Raw genomic sequence first — 15,074 nt, forward strand, 5'->3', positions numbered from 1 at the left:
AATACTCCACAGCAAGTACAAGTTTACCTGATGTTTGTCCAATCCGGCAGAAAAAAGCATCATTCCATTGTTAGCCCTGCAGACCCTGAACTTTCTTTAAATTTGGAATAGATGGTTTTGTATAACGCAAGAATTCTCAAACTTCCATCAAAATATCCAGTAGGATGAAATTATGAACACTTGGTCAGCTTTACTGTAAAAGCAAAATGAGGGCCGACTCCATTTGGAGGTTGAAGTGGCCGTTTGAGAAACTGCAGGTTTTGGCACCTTTCAGTCAACTTCATGGTCAATCCTGCAGGACATCATGCTTCCACCTGACCCACAGTGTGCAACATAAACATTTAAAAAGCCGATTGTAAGTCTTCGTACATACCGTGCAAGCGAGATATCATTATTTGCTTCGTCGTTAGTTTTATTTTTTTGGTCCTGGATGTTGATGGTTGTTTGTGACCGTGTTTGGTCAGATGTTGAGTTTGAGATGTTGATCTCTGATGTCCACATGTCAACGTTTCACTACATCAATGGTGCGAGTTTGGACGGACAGACTTAAACTGCTTTTACTGCAATTTATTGTTTTTTCAAAGAAAGGCATCAAGTGGATTCTTGCTTTTGCTGTTTGTGGGACTTTTTTTCTTTTTTTAATTACATGAGTTCACCTGAACACATGTAATAACCTCGTCCCCTCCTCTCCTCTTCGTATGCAGGAGATGTGGTTGATATCTACCAGAGGGAGTTCTTGGCGCTGAGGGAGCGCCTCCACTCGGCCGAGCAGGAGAACCTGCGGCGCTCCAAAGAGCTGAACCTGGTCCTGGAGGAGATCAAGAGGGCAATCGCCGAGAAGCAGGCGCTCAGAGACATCAACCGCACCTGGAGCAGTCTCTCGGGTCAGTTTTGATCAGCTGTAAAACAGCCTGTTTCATTTTAAGCGTTGTTATCAATAAATTGCATGACTTTTGTCTCACTCCCATTTCTTCTTGTTGCATGTTGAAAATCTACTTGGAACCTTGTTAAGTTCCAACCACGCAAAATATGATGTTTTTGCCATTTTTCAAGTGGTCTTTTCAATGTAGCTTGCCATCACCAGTGTGTGAGTGTGTGAATGTGTGCGTGAATGGGTGGTTATGACTGGATATGTAAAGCGCTTTGGGGTCCTTAGGGACTAGTAAAGCGCTATATAAATACAGGCCATTTACCTTTTTTTTTTTTTGGTCTTAAACTTTTGATCGGGACTGTGTTTTATATCTTGAATTTGCCTTTTCCCATCATCGTACTGACATCTACAGCTATTTTAGTGCTGTCATTTTTTCCTTTATCTTTACACTTTATTTGATTTTGAAGGTCGTTTCACACGAGTTCTGATTAAAGTGTTGTTCCTTCAGTCGACCAATAAAAATCAAAAGCTGACCTGATTAAATTTGTGATACTGACTTCTCTTTTAAACAGTCTCGACCTTCTGGGGTGTCAAACTCATTCTACTTCACAACTGAACCATTAAACCTATACTGCAGCTTTTAAGAAAACACCTTACAAATGTTCCCTTTTCTTGGTATAAAGAAGTTTCAGTACATTTTTAAAATATCTTAATTATTTATTTTAAAAATATGCTGAGATGTCTCAAGGAAAACATAAAGTTTTAACAATATCTCATTACCAGTTTGCTTCCCTTACAAAGAAACACTGCAGTCATACACTGTCTGAGGTCTGCCATTGATGGCGAGGGTTAAGTAGAGCCACTTTTAGGGGTTTGGGTGAAACACTCGAAGTCCTGTGTCATACCTTTCACAGTGTTGGGATAGACTGCGCTGGTAAAGTGCACAGTCGGCTCCAGCGACACACCTCTCATCTCTCATGATCTGGAAAGCAATTTTTGTTCGACCCCACATTTAAAATAAATCAGGTGCCCTTGAGACCTGAAGTCATGCAGTCACTCAGCATGCAGCGTTTCTGTCCTCGTCTCGCTGCCACGAAGCAAAAACTGAATAATGTGCTCAGTCAGAAGATGTGAAGAATCATCTGTAAGCCATTTAAACTGATCTGTTTTATCTGCTGTAATTTACTCTGTGTGTGTTCAGAGGAGATAAAGCTCAATCTGATCTGTTAGCGTGCTCAGTTTACGCCGACTTCACTCCAACTGCAGGCGTGTTTCTAAGTACTTTATATGAAAGTGTGATTCAGCCGGTTTAAGCTGGCGGCGGGGAGACCTGAATAAACGTGACCTGATCTCTCCTGGTTTGGCCTCTGTGTGTCTGCAGAGGAGACGAGGCTGAAGCTGTGGAACGTGAGCAGCAGTAAAAACGTGCTGCAGCTTCCCTCCATCTTCCATCATCTTCCTCACCTGCTGAACAGAGAGGACAGCCTACAGCCCGCCGTGCACCTGGGACAGGGACGCACTGGAGGTAAAATCCATCACACCTTTTTCTAAGCACACCTGCATGGAGTTTGTTTGATTTAATAATCTTCACAGCCTGCAAATAGCCTGCTTTCTTGGAAGAAGATTTTAATTTTGTTGAAAAAAGATTTTAAATCTTTAGAAACTTTGAGGTTAAATAAAGGCAAGATCTTGTTTTATATAAAAAGATCTAAAGTTAATATTACAGAGCCTAAAATTAAGCCTTATATAAAGGTACATAGGCATAAGTCTAATGGATCTCAGTCTTTTTGGTAAAACTGTCTTAGCCTTCTTATGGCCAAGGGGTCCTGGCTGAACCAACAGCCCAGGCACTGTGCTCCTCTCCTGGGGCAGCAGCTCACCGAGGCCCCCTTATAAACCCAACATCCTCTGGCGAATAAATACAGAGCTGTGATCAAACAGGCTGACCAAGGTCACTCCTGAAGTGTGCGTGTTTGTGTGTGTGTCAAGCCTAATTTATTTTTAAAGCTTTTTTTCTGCTTAGTAAACCATTTTCTGACAACTCTGCTTTACACAGACGACATAAATACAGATAAAACCACAGAGAACAAACACATCAGAAAATGGAAGATATTTCTGTGTGTGTGTGTGCGTGCGCACAAGCAGTCAGATAAATTTATGATGCCCTGACTAAAACGGGTTAGTCGTGTGGAAAGTGCTTTATGGTGCAGCAGAGGACAGAGATAACCACCAAGAAAAGAAACACAGCAAGGAAATTATATATATTTATTTGTGTGTGTGTGTGTGTGTGTGTGTGTGTGTGTGTGTGTGTGTGTGTGTGTGTGTGTGTGTGTGTGTGTGTGTGAGAGAGAGAGAGAGAGAGAGACACAAATCTGATTTATATGTTAAAGCTTTGAAACAAAACAGGATCAGCACGAAGTGTTTTCTTTTTCTGAAGCATCAAGGGGAGGAAAACATATTAAACTAAAACTGAAAGACTTAAATGTGCAGAAATATGGCCTGTGTGTGTGTGTGTGTGTGTGTGTCTGTGTGTGTGCCTGCGTGTGTGTGCCTGCGTGTGTGTATGTGTGCCTGCGTGTGTCCTTGTCTAGTCTTTTTTGATGAAGTTTCTTTCTTCTTTCTTTCTTATGTTCAACACAAATGTAATGAATATAAGAAACCTCCTGAACATCTTTTAATTTGAAATGGCTTAACAGGAAGTATATATAGCCCTATCCCAATATATTTGGCCTGGCTCTGTGTATTTGTTGGTAACACTGAAAATTTCCCAGGCTCTTGGAATTGAAATATTCTCCACTCCTACAGTCCTTGAACTACCTATGTGTTTCCTAGAAATGTTTTTCATTGTGAAATGTCAGTCTACTCACTGTCTCTGTCTATTTCCTGTGAATATTTATGTTTAACCAGTCTCTCTTCCTAAGACTCTTTCACATCCAGGCTCTGTGTACATACTGGAAATACTCAGTGCTCCTAGATCCCTTAATTAAACCACTGGCTCTGTGTATTTGCTGGAAATATTTACAGCACCAATGCTTCTGACTCTGTGTATGTTTTGGGAAAATGTTAGGTCTCCTTGGCTGCTTTAGGCTCTGTTTATTTCCTGCAAAATAAATGGATCTCCTAAATCCTTGGTAGTGTCTATTTGCTTGGTATTACCAGTGAGTGCTTCTCCATCTGGACCTTTCATATTGTGGGACATTACAGGCAATCTTCACCAAACATTTCAAATTTTGTGTGTGTGTGTGTGTAGTCTCCATAGTGATGGGGGTTCCCAGTGTGAAGAGGGAGGTCCACTCCTATCTGACCGACACGCTCACCTCTCTGATGTCAGAGCTCAGCGCCGCCGAGAAAGACGACTGCGTCATCGTGGTCCTCATTGCCGAGGTCAGTGTGTGTGAACTTGTATAACTAACATTGTGGGGACCTGCATCCTAATCACAATCACACTTTAGGGACTTGTCTTCCTTAATGTGACCGAAAGTCCCCATAAGTTAAATCTTTATCCTTTAAAGGTTTATGTGAAATAGGTACTATTATAGACCCAAGCAGCAACGTCCCAGCACTGAAGAACTGATTGAACACAACATCAAGAACTGCAGTTCCCGTAGTGGCCACTTGAGGTGCTACAAATGTTAATATGTATGTCTAAGCATATGTTGACTTCCTGCCTTGGCACTAAAACCTCTGTCCTGTTGTGCTGTGTTTTTTGTTAAAAACATGAAATGATCTTCGGGTAAAGCTAAAGGCTAGATTTGGTTGCGTGCTATAACTGCAGTATGTTTGAATTATACACTGGCTGGTTGTACCTTTGTTGCGCATCAAAAACTGTGTTGCCACACCCATTACTTTACTGCACTACCTCCCAACCTCAATTACAGCGATGATATTAAAAGAAAATCAAATACAGAATTGATTTGATTATGTTCAGTTCATTCTCTGAGAAAGAATCTAAGTCCAAGTGATGTCCTCTGAAGTGATGGAAACACGTGCGTGGATAATTGGCCATCAGAGTGAGTGTGTGTTGATGCATGAGCTTCCTTGCATGGTTTCTAAAGGCCAGTGGTTTAGCTAATGAACCTCACAGACACACACACACACACACACACACACACACACACACACACACACACACACACCGATAATGTCAGTGATTCTCCGTGTTTAGCTTCCATGCTAATGGTAACCTCTAATTGCCCAAGGGAGGTAAAGCAATGATGTTGTGTGTGTGTGTGTGAGCACGCGCTCACACATTAGATCATTAAAGTCAATCTGCGAAATGTGTATGCTGTATGCTCTTTTAATAAATAAAGTCAGTGTGTTTGTGTCTTTACAGTGATGAAGGTCACAGTTTATACTGTCTTTGTTTGTTCCCACTCACAGCTTCTCATCTCATGTTAGTTCAGTTCATATCTCTTCTTACTGTTTTGTCAAATCTCATTTGTGCAAATCCAATCCAATACTGTGTTGGTTAATCTCACAGTACTTTATGGCATCTCTTCAAATTCACCTGAAAGCCCATTAGTAGTGATAATCTCTTTAAAGGAGCTCACTGTTACTTCTAGAAAACCATCATTATTAACTGCACCCATTATGCGACTTCCAGCCATCAATCTGTTGTTTGCATGAGCAAGAGTCAGATTAATGCTATGTTGGTCTGAATGTGCTGTCTATCATGTAAGTTGTACAACAACTTAGAGAGCAGTGTATATACTATACAAAGGTCACATGGACATCAAGTTAGGGCTAGCTTTATAACTTGGCTATCTTGCATGTTAGCTAAACTAATTTATAAATGACCAGGGGGGGTTTGGATGAATTGGCACTTTCAGTTCCATGAGATAGCTTTCAATTCATGCATATCAGCCAGAGACTGTGTAGATTACAGATGTTAAAACATGAAACCAACTAGGAAGTGTCCTAAATCTTTATTCATTTTACTGGCCAACAGGGGGCGACACCTGTGGTTGCAAGAAGACTTTCAGTTGTATAAAGGCAGTGGTTTATAGATGGAGCCAGTGGTTCAGTTGGCACAACAAAAGAAGAGTTATCCCTGCCTTGTACCTACAACTGGGAAAAATATATTTTATCATTTTTGCATACAGCTGTCGTCTACTTTTAAGCTAACAATAGTTAATACTGGAAGCAGAATAGAGCCCCAGAGGCAAAGTGTTTGGCATGTAAATTTCTTTGGGACAAAAACACCTCTAGCTTTGAGTTGGTAGAGGACACTGTACCGAGACTAAAGCTCAAAGTTGTGCAAGCATCTACTGCAGTAGACTGACTGGAGAGTTTATAAGCTGCCGCTGAAGACTCCCTGGTTTATAAACTCAGATCAGTTTCAGAGCCAGCTACATTTCTCTGCTCTGCTGTTTCCATCTTGCTATTTTTCCTTTACTTTCTGTTCTGCAATTTAATTTCTATCTGTTTTTCAGTTGGATGCTTGTGTTTGTTTTTCCTCCAGGCTGATATAATATTTAAAATCCTCTCAATGTTTTTGTTTTTATCTCATAGTCACAGATTTCAGCTTTACTTGCTGGATTCAGGCTGAAATTAAAATTAAAAACTTGGCTTTAATTTAACTTTTGTTCAGGTTCGGGGTTTTGGGTTTCGGATAAACTCGTCACATGGCGTCTCAGCAGGGTTTGTTTATGCAGACGAACAAGGAACGAAAGTACTTAAAGCTTTTAAAGAAGTGTAACATGAATATTGCATGACCAAAGCATGTTCCATTCAAAATGCAGAGGAGCATGTGACACAGCCCAACCTGGTGTCCCGGCCCCCGACAGATCCACCACACATCCTTTATTTCACACGAACAGGTCTGCAATCATCTCCTCTGTCACCTGACTCAGAATAGGGCTGAAAGGTAATACAAGAGAGACGGCTGAGAAGAGATGAAAAGATCCTCTAGCTTCAGCGTCAGAGATCAGAGTCTGTGGTGTTTTCTTTACCATTTAAAGTGACTACAATTTAATGTACGATAACAGTTAATGGTGTCATGACTAGGCTCCTAGGCCACTATGATAAACATGGAAAAGACACAGCAGTCGGCTGTAAACCAGAACATTTATACCAACAAAATTTGGAAAATTGCATAATTATGTCATGGTCTCTTGATTGTGGTCCCAGGGTTTTGAGTCACTTTGGGATTCCTGGTTTCTACTCCTCTTTTTTGGATTGTTGTTAGGCTGAGTTTGGATTTCCTGTTTTGATTTCTTTATTATTAATCTTTTCTTATGAGTTATGGATCCTTTGGTTAGGGTTTCTTGTGATAAGTACAGTTTCCTTGTGTCGTACTTCTTGCTAATTGTTCAGATTCCTGTAGTATTAGTATGCTGTGGTTGTTTTCTGTTCACCTTTAAAGATCAGCTCTCTGTCGTGGTTTCCTGTGACTGTCCACCTGAGTCTCGTTCTCTAATCAGCCCAGTTTTTATTTCAGACTTTGTGGGCTCCATGTCAGTGACATCGATTTAACAAGCCCTTCCTGCCTCTCTTATAGTGGAGAAGTTTTCCCTTTCATTTTCTAATAAAATATGGTCCTATAAAAATATGTGTCATACTTTTAGTGTTTGTTTCATCAGCGAGAGGCTCTAATGGCGTCTGCTTCTCGTTAACACTGAGCTCTGCGGTAAGCTCCACCCAGCTGGCACCTCCAGGATGCCAAAACAAACCACAAACTCTCGGAAAAGCGCGCTGGAAATACATGTGACCGTGCTGTGACCTTCAGAGCCAGATGATTGGGTCCCACAGGGAGTCCATCTGTGCCCTGATTGGGCCGAGCTCTGATGTTACCGATTTCTTAACTTGTTGATGTTTGAGCTTGAACAAGTGTGTGTGTGTGTGCGTGTGTGTGTGTGTGTGTGTGTGTGTGTGTGTTTTAGGAAAAAACTAAAATATTGAGATGACCTCAGCCTCCCGTGTGTATTTGTGAACATTCAAATGCACACTTAGTGTGTGCATTTGTGTGTTATTGTGCACAACAAGAAAAAGTGAGAACTTGAACACTGCGTGTCGGAGATACTTGGGCATGAGCATGATTCTGCAAGACAGGAAAAGTGTTTCGGTGCCGCCTGTTAACACAGTGGCTGCAGAGAAATGCTAAACAACATAAAACAGCTGTACAGTGATGCACAGTTACTTCACACATGTGAGCAGTTGCTGTAAACAGATGTTAAACAGCCACGAAGAGACAGGCCTGAAGACCACAGAGCGAAACTAGACTACAAAATCACACGAAACTGCAGAGACACCAAACACTAGACTTATTATGACTCCTGCTGTTTATAGTTTTCTCAATTTGCTGTCTACTTCTTTAAATTGAGCTCTTTTAGTGTAAATTACCTCACTTTAAACATGCAAATACATCAACAATTAAGCTATTAAATTAATTTCATGGTGCGCCTCATTATGAAATAACTGACTAACTATTTCGAAGTGATGCTGTGTTTTTACTCTCCATGGTTTCATTAAATGGTAACCTTTACTGTTTGGACCCATTCTGCATTAATGACTGGGAGAGAGAGACACTTGCAGCAGTGCATGGAACTGAGCTTTTATGCCCTTATTATAGGGCAGTGAAGAGAATGAACAGCACTTGGATATGAAATCTTTCTTAAAGGAAAATATTTCTTTTCATGTACAAAAACCTGAATAATCATGCCCCACTGTTTCTCTTATTGTCTTGAAAGAGCACTTCCCTCTCAGGCTGCAGGCTCACTTGTGGTTTCTAGAGTTTGTGAAGGTAGAATGGGAGGCAGAGCCTTCAGCTATCACACCTCCCAGTTGGGATTTAAGGGCTCAAACCTTGATTTTCACAACAGTTTACAGTTAGTCCTAACTGTAAACATCTGATCTTATTTAAATTGCTATAAGCTCAGGCTGCTGGAGCCTGCCTATGATGTATGAGCACTTTTAACTTCCTCCTTCCACCATCCAAGTGTTTATATGCCACTGATGCACATCAATAAATAGTGTGTATTTTGTTCCTTTCTCTCTCCTTTTTCTCTTCACCCCAAATCGGTCCTGGCAGATGGCTGCTCCTCTCAGATCCTTCTTACCCCAGAAGTGCTTCTCTGTTTGGGTTTCTCTCTAAATTCATAAAGTCTTTACCTTAAAGTAACTTGAGCGTGTAGTGCAGCTTATATGGATGAATTCTTGACTTCATCACTCTTGATGAGTCATCTGATGCTTCGAAGCTGTGAGTTTCACATCAAGACTTAAACTGCTTTTCTGTGTTTTCAGGCTGACCAACAGTACGCCAGCAGTGTAGCAGACAACCTGAAGCGCCTGTAAGTCAACCTGCATGACAGGATGTTGTTACTACTGCAGCCAACATGAGTGTGTGTGTGTGTCGTCCCTTTTATGGACATTTTCAGCTGAGATAACAATACCACTGTTAAGTAGACTGGGACTGGAACTATTCCTGCATGTATAAGACGACATCAGGCTGGATTTAAACGCCGCTTTCCTAATTTTCTGAAAATAAAATATAACAGATTGATATGCTGATTAATATTAATCTTCTGGATTAGTGTTTATTAGTGAAACACTACATATCATCATGAATATTTATATATTGAAATTCAAATATGTGAACTTATTGTATTGTGGGATCAAGTCACTGTTCACAGTGGACAAGTTACAGTTTGTATAAATAAATCTTTGTCGTGTGTGAATGAGTTGTTGCCTCATGACAGTAAATTATAGCGCACACAGCCCACAATCAGTCGTGTCAACAAGCTTGACTGCATTATTAAGTCAAAAACTGCAAACAAACAAACATATTGGAATGTGTTGACTTTGTATTTGTGGAGCACCTCCAAACTGCTGACCATGTCATGTTAGCTTGGCCTAGTGAACACAGAGCAACATGAATTTATATCCCATACGAACCTATTTGTGTCAGGCTTGGCCCCATAGCTGACTTCAGGGAATCTTGGTTTCTGTGTAGAGTTGTGAATGTGAACACCGAACAGCTTTATGTATGTGCATGTTTGTTTTATTCTTCTGTCCTTAGCTTGTGAGCAGGGGCGGGCAACTCCAGGCCTCAAGTGCTGGTGTCCTGCAGGTTTTAGATATCACCCTGGGTCAAATGATTAGTTCATTACCAGGACTCTGGAGAACTCCAAGACATGTTGAGGAGGTAGTTTAGCAATTTCAATCAGCCGTGTTGGATCAAGGGCACATGTAAAACTTGCAGGACGCTGACTCTTGAGGCCTGAAGTTGCCTACTCCTGTCATAGAGGGAGCTCATGGTTTGGTGTGAACATTGATCGTTTGTTTCTCAGTTTTCCAGCAGAGATTCAGTCGGGTCTGTTGGAGGTCATCTCTCCGTCGGTCCACTTCTACCCCGACTTCTCCCGACTCCGAGAGTCCTTCGGAGACCCAAAGGAGAGAGTCAGGTCAGCAAACATGTGTGTGTGTGTGTGTGTGTGTATATCTTTGTACATGTTTAGACATCTTTGTGAGGACAGAAAATTGGCATGCTACAATACTTGTGGGGACCAACAGCCCTTAAGGGAACAAAATGCCCGTCCACACGAGTTTGAAGCCATTTTTGAGGCTCAGAATGTGGTTTTAGTGTCAGGGTTTCAAATAGGTTATGGTTAGGTTTAGGGTAAGGGTTAGGGTTAGGCATTAATTTTTTATGGTTAGGGTTAGGGTAAGCGACTAGGGAAAGCATTGTTTCAAATAGATGTCCTCACTAAGATATGAAAACGAGTGTGTGTGTGTGCACGTGTTCCACAACTTTCTTTAAGTAGATGTGGACTCTTGAAAACCAGACATATTTAGAGCATCTGGATCAGGTCATATAAATAACGCTGTTTCTGGATTTCATTAATAGAGGCATGTTATATAAATGGATACAACACTCAGTAAATCCTGAATAGAAATCAGTTTGGAGAATTCTCATCTACCAAAGACTGTAGAGATCCTGCTTCTAAAAAAATCTGTCCTCGGATCTCAGCAATGTCCTCACACAAGGGTCCCCACAAAGATAGGTGTGCAAGTCCACATAGTCAACTTTACAGTCCAATCAGGTGTGCGTTTGTATGTGATTTATGAGCTCCAGCAATGAGAGAAAGCTGGTACTGGTGGGTGTCTCTAATCATTTGTATTTATGCATGCATGTCAGTCAGTGTGTGTGTGTGTGTGTGTGTGTGTGTGTGTGTGTGTGTGTGTGTGTGTGTGTGTGTGTCTGTGTGTGTGTGCATGTGTTTAACATCTCCCCAGGCATCTGTCAGCCTGTCATGGCTAATTCATGAGTCTCTGAGCAACCTAACCAGACACACACACACATACTGAACACACACACACACTTAAGTTGGTCCTCTCGCCTTCCTGTCTCCTTGAGAGAGCCATCTTAAAAGGAAACACACACACAGCTCGAAGTGACATCGTTTTATTTAATGAACTGCTGCTCCGCCCCTTGGCCCCGTTCCTGTGGTAACACTGAACAGGGAGGGAGGTAGAAAAGATGATTGGAAGGGAGAAGGAAAAAAAGAAACACCTCATCCTCTTCTTCACTGTCTGTGTGCTGATGAGCTATTTTCATTCACCGCCTCTGAAGAAACTGAAATCTGAAGCTTGTGGAGTCGTTTTCTCTGTGACACACGCTCTGGAGCGAGTTGGTGTGAAAACGGCGGCGACGGGTAGCTGACTGTAACATCTCTGCAGAGGAAGACGAAGAAACAGCGTTCTTCTTCCCTTTTGGGACTCATCTCAGAGAGAGACCAGGAGATCTTCTGATTTTGTGATTTCGTTCTGTCTGCAGACATCATCTTCAGTTCTTTCCTAGAAAATCTCCGCTTTCAGAGATGCGATGCAGAAGGAAAATCTGTCAGACAGAACCTGGGCTGCAAGTCTTAACTGATGAGAAGAGCTGAGACCTGGGCTGAGTGATGCACTTGTTCTTCAAACAACAGGAACGAGTTGATTTAGTTTGCCAGCTGTTGGAGCTCAGAGAGATAGACTGCTGTCATTTTCATCAAACATGGAGTCACAACACCTGAAATCCAAACACACAAACACAAAAACAGGTTTTTAGATTCAGTAACGACGAGATGAAATAAGAGTTCTGTGGTGGTGGCGCGAGTTAAAGACCAAATATGTGAAACAAATATTACAAAACTCTTAAGTTAAATTCATATTCATATAATCTATAATCAGAACTACGGCTTCAGTAATGTATATGTCAGCTGGTGATGATTTTAGGTACTAAACGTCTGCTGGGAAGGTTTATCTATATTAGGACAGTGACTTATACTAGTAGAATGAAAAGTAATACAACAGGAACTCAGCGTAATTGGCAGTCCACAAATATAATCAAACAGTATATGAACGACTTTGGTCTTTGCGATGCATGGCGCTCTCTTCACCCCACCAGTAAGGAATATACTTTTTTCTCGCATGTTCATCACTCTTACTCTCGTCTGGATTATTTTTTGGTCAGCAGCTCACTGCTGTGTGACATTTCAGACACTGAGATTCATCCTATAGCTGTCAGCGATCATGCTCCTGTATCTTTAACACTAATGCACAAGAATAATACTACGCCAAGTAAAAACTGGAGATTTAATATATCACTACTTAAAGATGAAGACTTTATTAAATACTTTAAAAAGGAATGGACTTCATATTTAGACTTTAATGACACTCCCGGAATATCTGCTTCTGTTCTATGGGAAGCAGGGAAAGCTGTGATGAGAGGTAAAATAATTTCTTTCTCATCACACAAAAAGAAAGAAGAAAACAAAAATATTCAGGAATTAGAAAAAAACATCAAATCACTAGAAGAAGCCTACGCGTCCCACCAAGATCAGGAAACATTGAACAAAATATGCAAAACAAAACTAGAATTAAATGAAACTATTAATAAAAAAACACAATTCCTTATACAAAGACTTCGCTTGCAGAATTTTGAACACAGTAACAAATCAGGTCGATTTCTAGCTAACCAGCTAAAAATAAATAAAGAAAAAACAACTATATGTGCTGCTAAAGATTTATCGGGGAACACAATATATGATCCTGGAAGAATAAACAACATTTTTAGGGATTTCTATGAAACTTTATACTCACCACAAATAAACCCATCTAAAAATGAAATTGATCTGTTTCTTGACAACGTAACTCTTCCAAAATTACTAGACAGTCAAGCAATGGAATTGGATTCGCCACTGACGCCAAGTGAACTCCAGGAAGCCCTGATAAGTATGCCCAATAATAAGGCTCCAGGTCCAGACGGCTTCCCTGCAGAATTCTACAAAGAATTCTGGACAATTTTGGCACCAGTATTCCACAGCATGTTGCAGGAAATCGAGGAAAAGGGCAGACTACCACCAAATATGAATTCTGCCAACATTAGTCTCCTGCTAAAACCAGGCAAAGACCCTTTATTTCCCTCAAGCTATCGTCCAATTTCTCTTTTAAATGTAGACCTTAAAATAATCTGCAAAGCTCTCTCAAAGAGATTAGAGAAAATGACCCCCCTCTTAATTCATCCTGACCAAACTGGTTTCATAAAAGGTCGGCACTCCTCAACAAACACTCGTAGATTACTTAATTTAATAGACTACTCATACGATAAAAACATCGAAGCCATAATATTATCTCTAGATGCAGAAAAAGCATTTGACAGAGTTAATTGGAAATTTTTATTCGCAACTTTACACAAATTTGGTTTTGGAAACTCTTTCATAAACTGGATAAGAATATTATACAATTCCCCAACAGCTCGTATCAGAACAAATGACCAGACATCCTCCAGCTTCTGTCTCCTGAGGGGCACCAGACAGGGATGCCCACTCTCCCCCTCACTTTTTGCAATTTTTATCGAACCTCTAGCAGCAGCATTTAGACAGGCTACAACAATTAAGGGCATAAAATGTAAGAACATAGAACATAAAATCAGTCTCTATGCGGATGATGTGTTGCTTTTTCTGCAAAACACACAAACCAACCTCTCTGAGGTAATTACTTTAATAAACTGGTTTTCAAGAGTTTCAGATTATTCAATTAACTGGCCAAAATCTACAGTTCTCCCCATTAACTGCTCCTTCCATAATTCTTCCTCTGCCCCACTGCAATCCGGAAACATTAAATATTTAGGTATTAATATCTCTCCTAAGCTTTCAGACTTAACTAAACTAAACCACATCCCACTTCTAAAGAAAGTAGAAGGCGATCTGACTAGATGGAAATCTTTACCCATATCACTCATGGGAAGGGTCGCCACTATAAAAATGATGATCTTGCCAAAAATAAATTACTTATTTTTGATGATCCCTAACAAACCATCACAAGATTGGTTCAGATCTCTGGATTCATATATTTCCAAATTCCTTTGGAAAGATAAACCCCCGCGTATTAGCTTAAAAACGCTACAAAGAACCAAGGATAGAGGAGGATTAGATCTGCCTAATTTTCACCAATACTTCTTAGCCAATAGGCTTCAGTTCATCTCAGAATGGTTAAAACATACCTTCTTAGTTGAGCCCTGGCTAGATGTTGAACAGGCACTATGCAAGGATCTAGAGATTTCAGACCTACCATTTATTAGCTCAAACATCAAAAGACATGAATGCTTTAAAAGTATCAACATCAGCTTTTCTCTAACAGCATGGTGGGAGTTTCTAAAAATAACGGAGTCTTCATTAATCCCATGCAAACGTACACCTATCTGGAATAACCCTGACATATTACAAAACAATAATATGATTAATTTCCCAGAATGGAGTTGTAAAGGAATTAAATACTTAGAACATATATTAGAGGGAACAGAATTTATTCCATTTGACAGACTAGTTGAACAATATGGGATCAACAAGACAAGGTTTTTAGAATATCAACAAATTAAATCCATAGTAAAAAAGAAATTTAACCTCAGTCAAGTTGAATTACAAACACCACTAAGTGCGGCACATTTTCTTACTCTTAAATCCCCCAAATTATTATCTAAAATATACAGAACACTTTCTAAATTAGATGAATCAATATCTCTTCCTACTGCAAAGTGGGAAGCAGATTTATCAGTCAACCTAGACCAAAACTTCTGGTCTCAGATTTGCTTAAAAACTTTTAAATTAATTAAAAATCCCAGTCTGCAATTAATACAATACAAAATACTTCATAGAGTGCACTATACAGGTCATCGGATGTTCAAGATGGGCTTTACATCTTCCAACAACTGCTCACACTGTCA

At 40.3% G+C, this 15,074-nt stretch overlaps 1 protein-coding gene across 1 annotated transcript in view; it reads left to right on the forward strand.

Annotated features, from left to right (window-relative positions):
- The window catches only part of mgat4b (alpha-1,3-mannosyl-glycoprotein 4-beta-N-acetylglucosaminyltransferase B), a 138,982-nt gene that overhangs the window by 80,455 nt on the left and 43,453 nt on the right, over positions 1–15,074 (forward strand). The window contains exons 3-7 of the mRNA XM_085360731.1: positions 705–884; positions 2,253–2,396; positions 4,122–4,255; positions 9,113–9,159; positions 10,159–10,272. Coding sequence (XP_085216857.1) covers positions 705–884; positions 2,253–2,396; positions 4,122–4,255; positions 9,113–9,159; positions 10,159–10,272 — 619 coding nt within the window. The remainder of the gene's footprint in view (positions 1–704; positions 885–2,252; positions 2,397–4,121; positions 4,256–9,112; positions 9,160–10,158; positions 10,273–15,074) is intronic.

Source organism: Diplotaxodon limnothrissa, linkage group LG2 (assembly GCF_057381915.1).
Source record: "Diplotaxodon limnothrissa isolate DT_005_m linkage group LG2, D_limnothrissa_male_GT1.1, whole genome shotgun sequence".
Classification (NCBI taxonomy): domain Eukaryota; kingdom Metazoa; phylum Chordata; class Actinopteri; order Cichliformes; family Cichlidae; genus Diplotaxodon; species Diplotaxodon limnothrissa.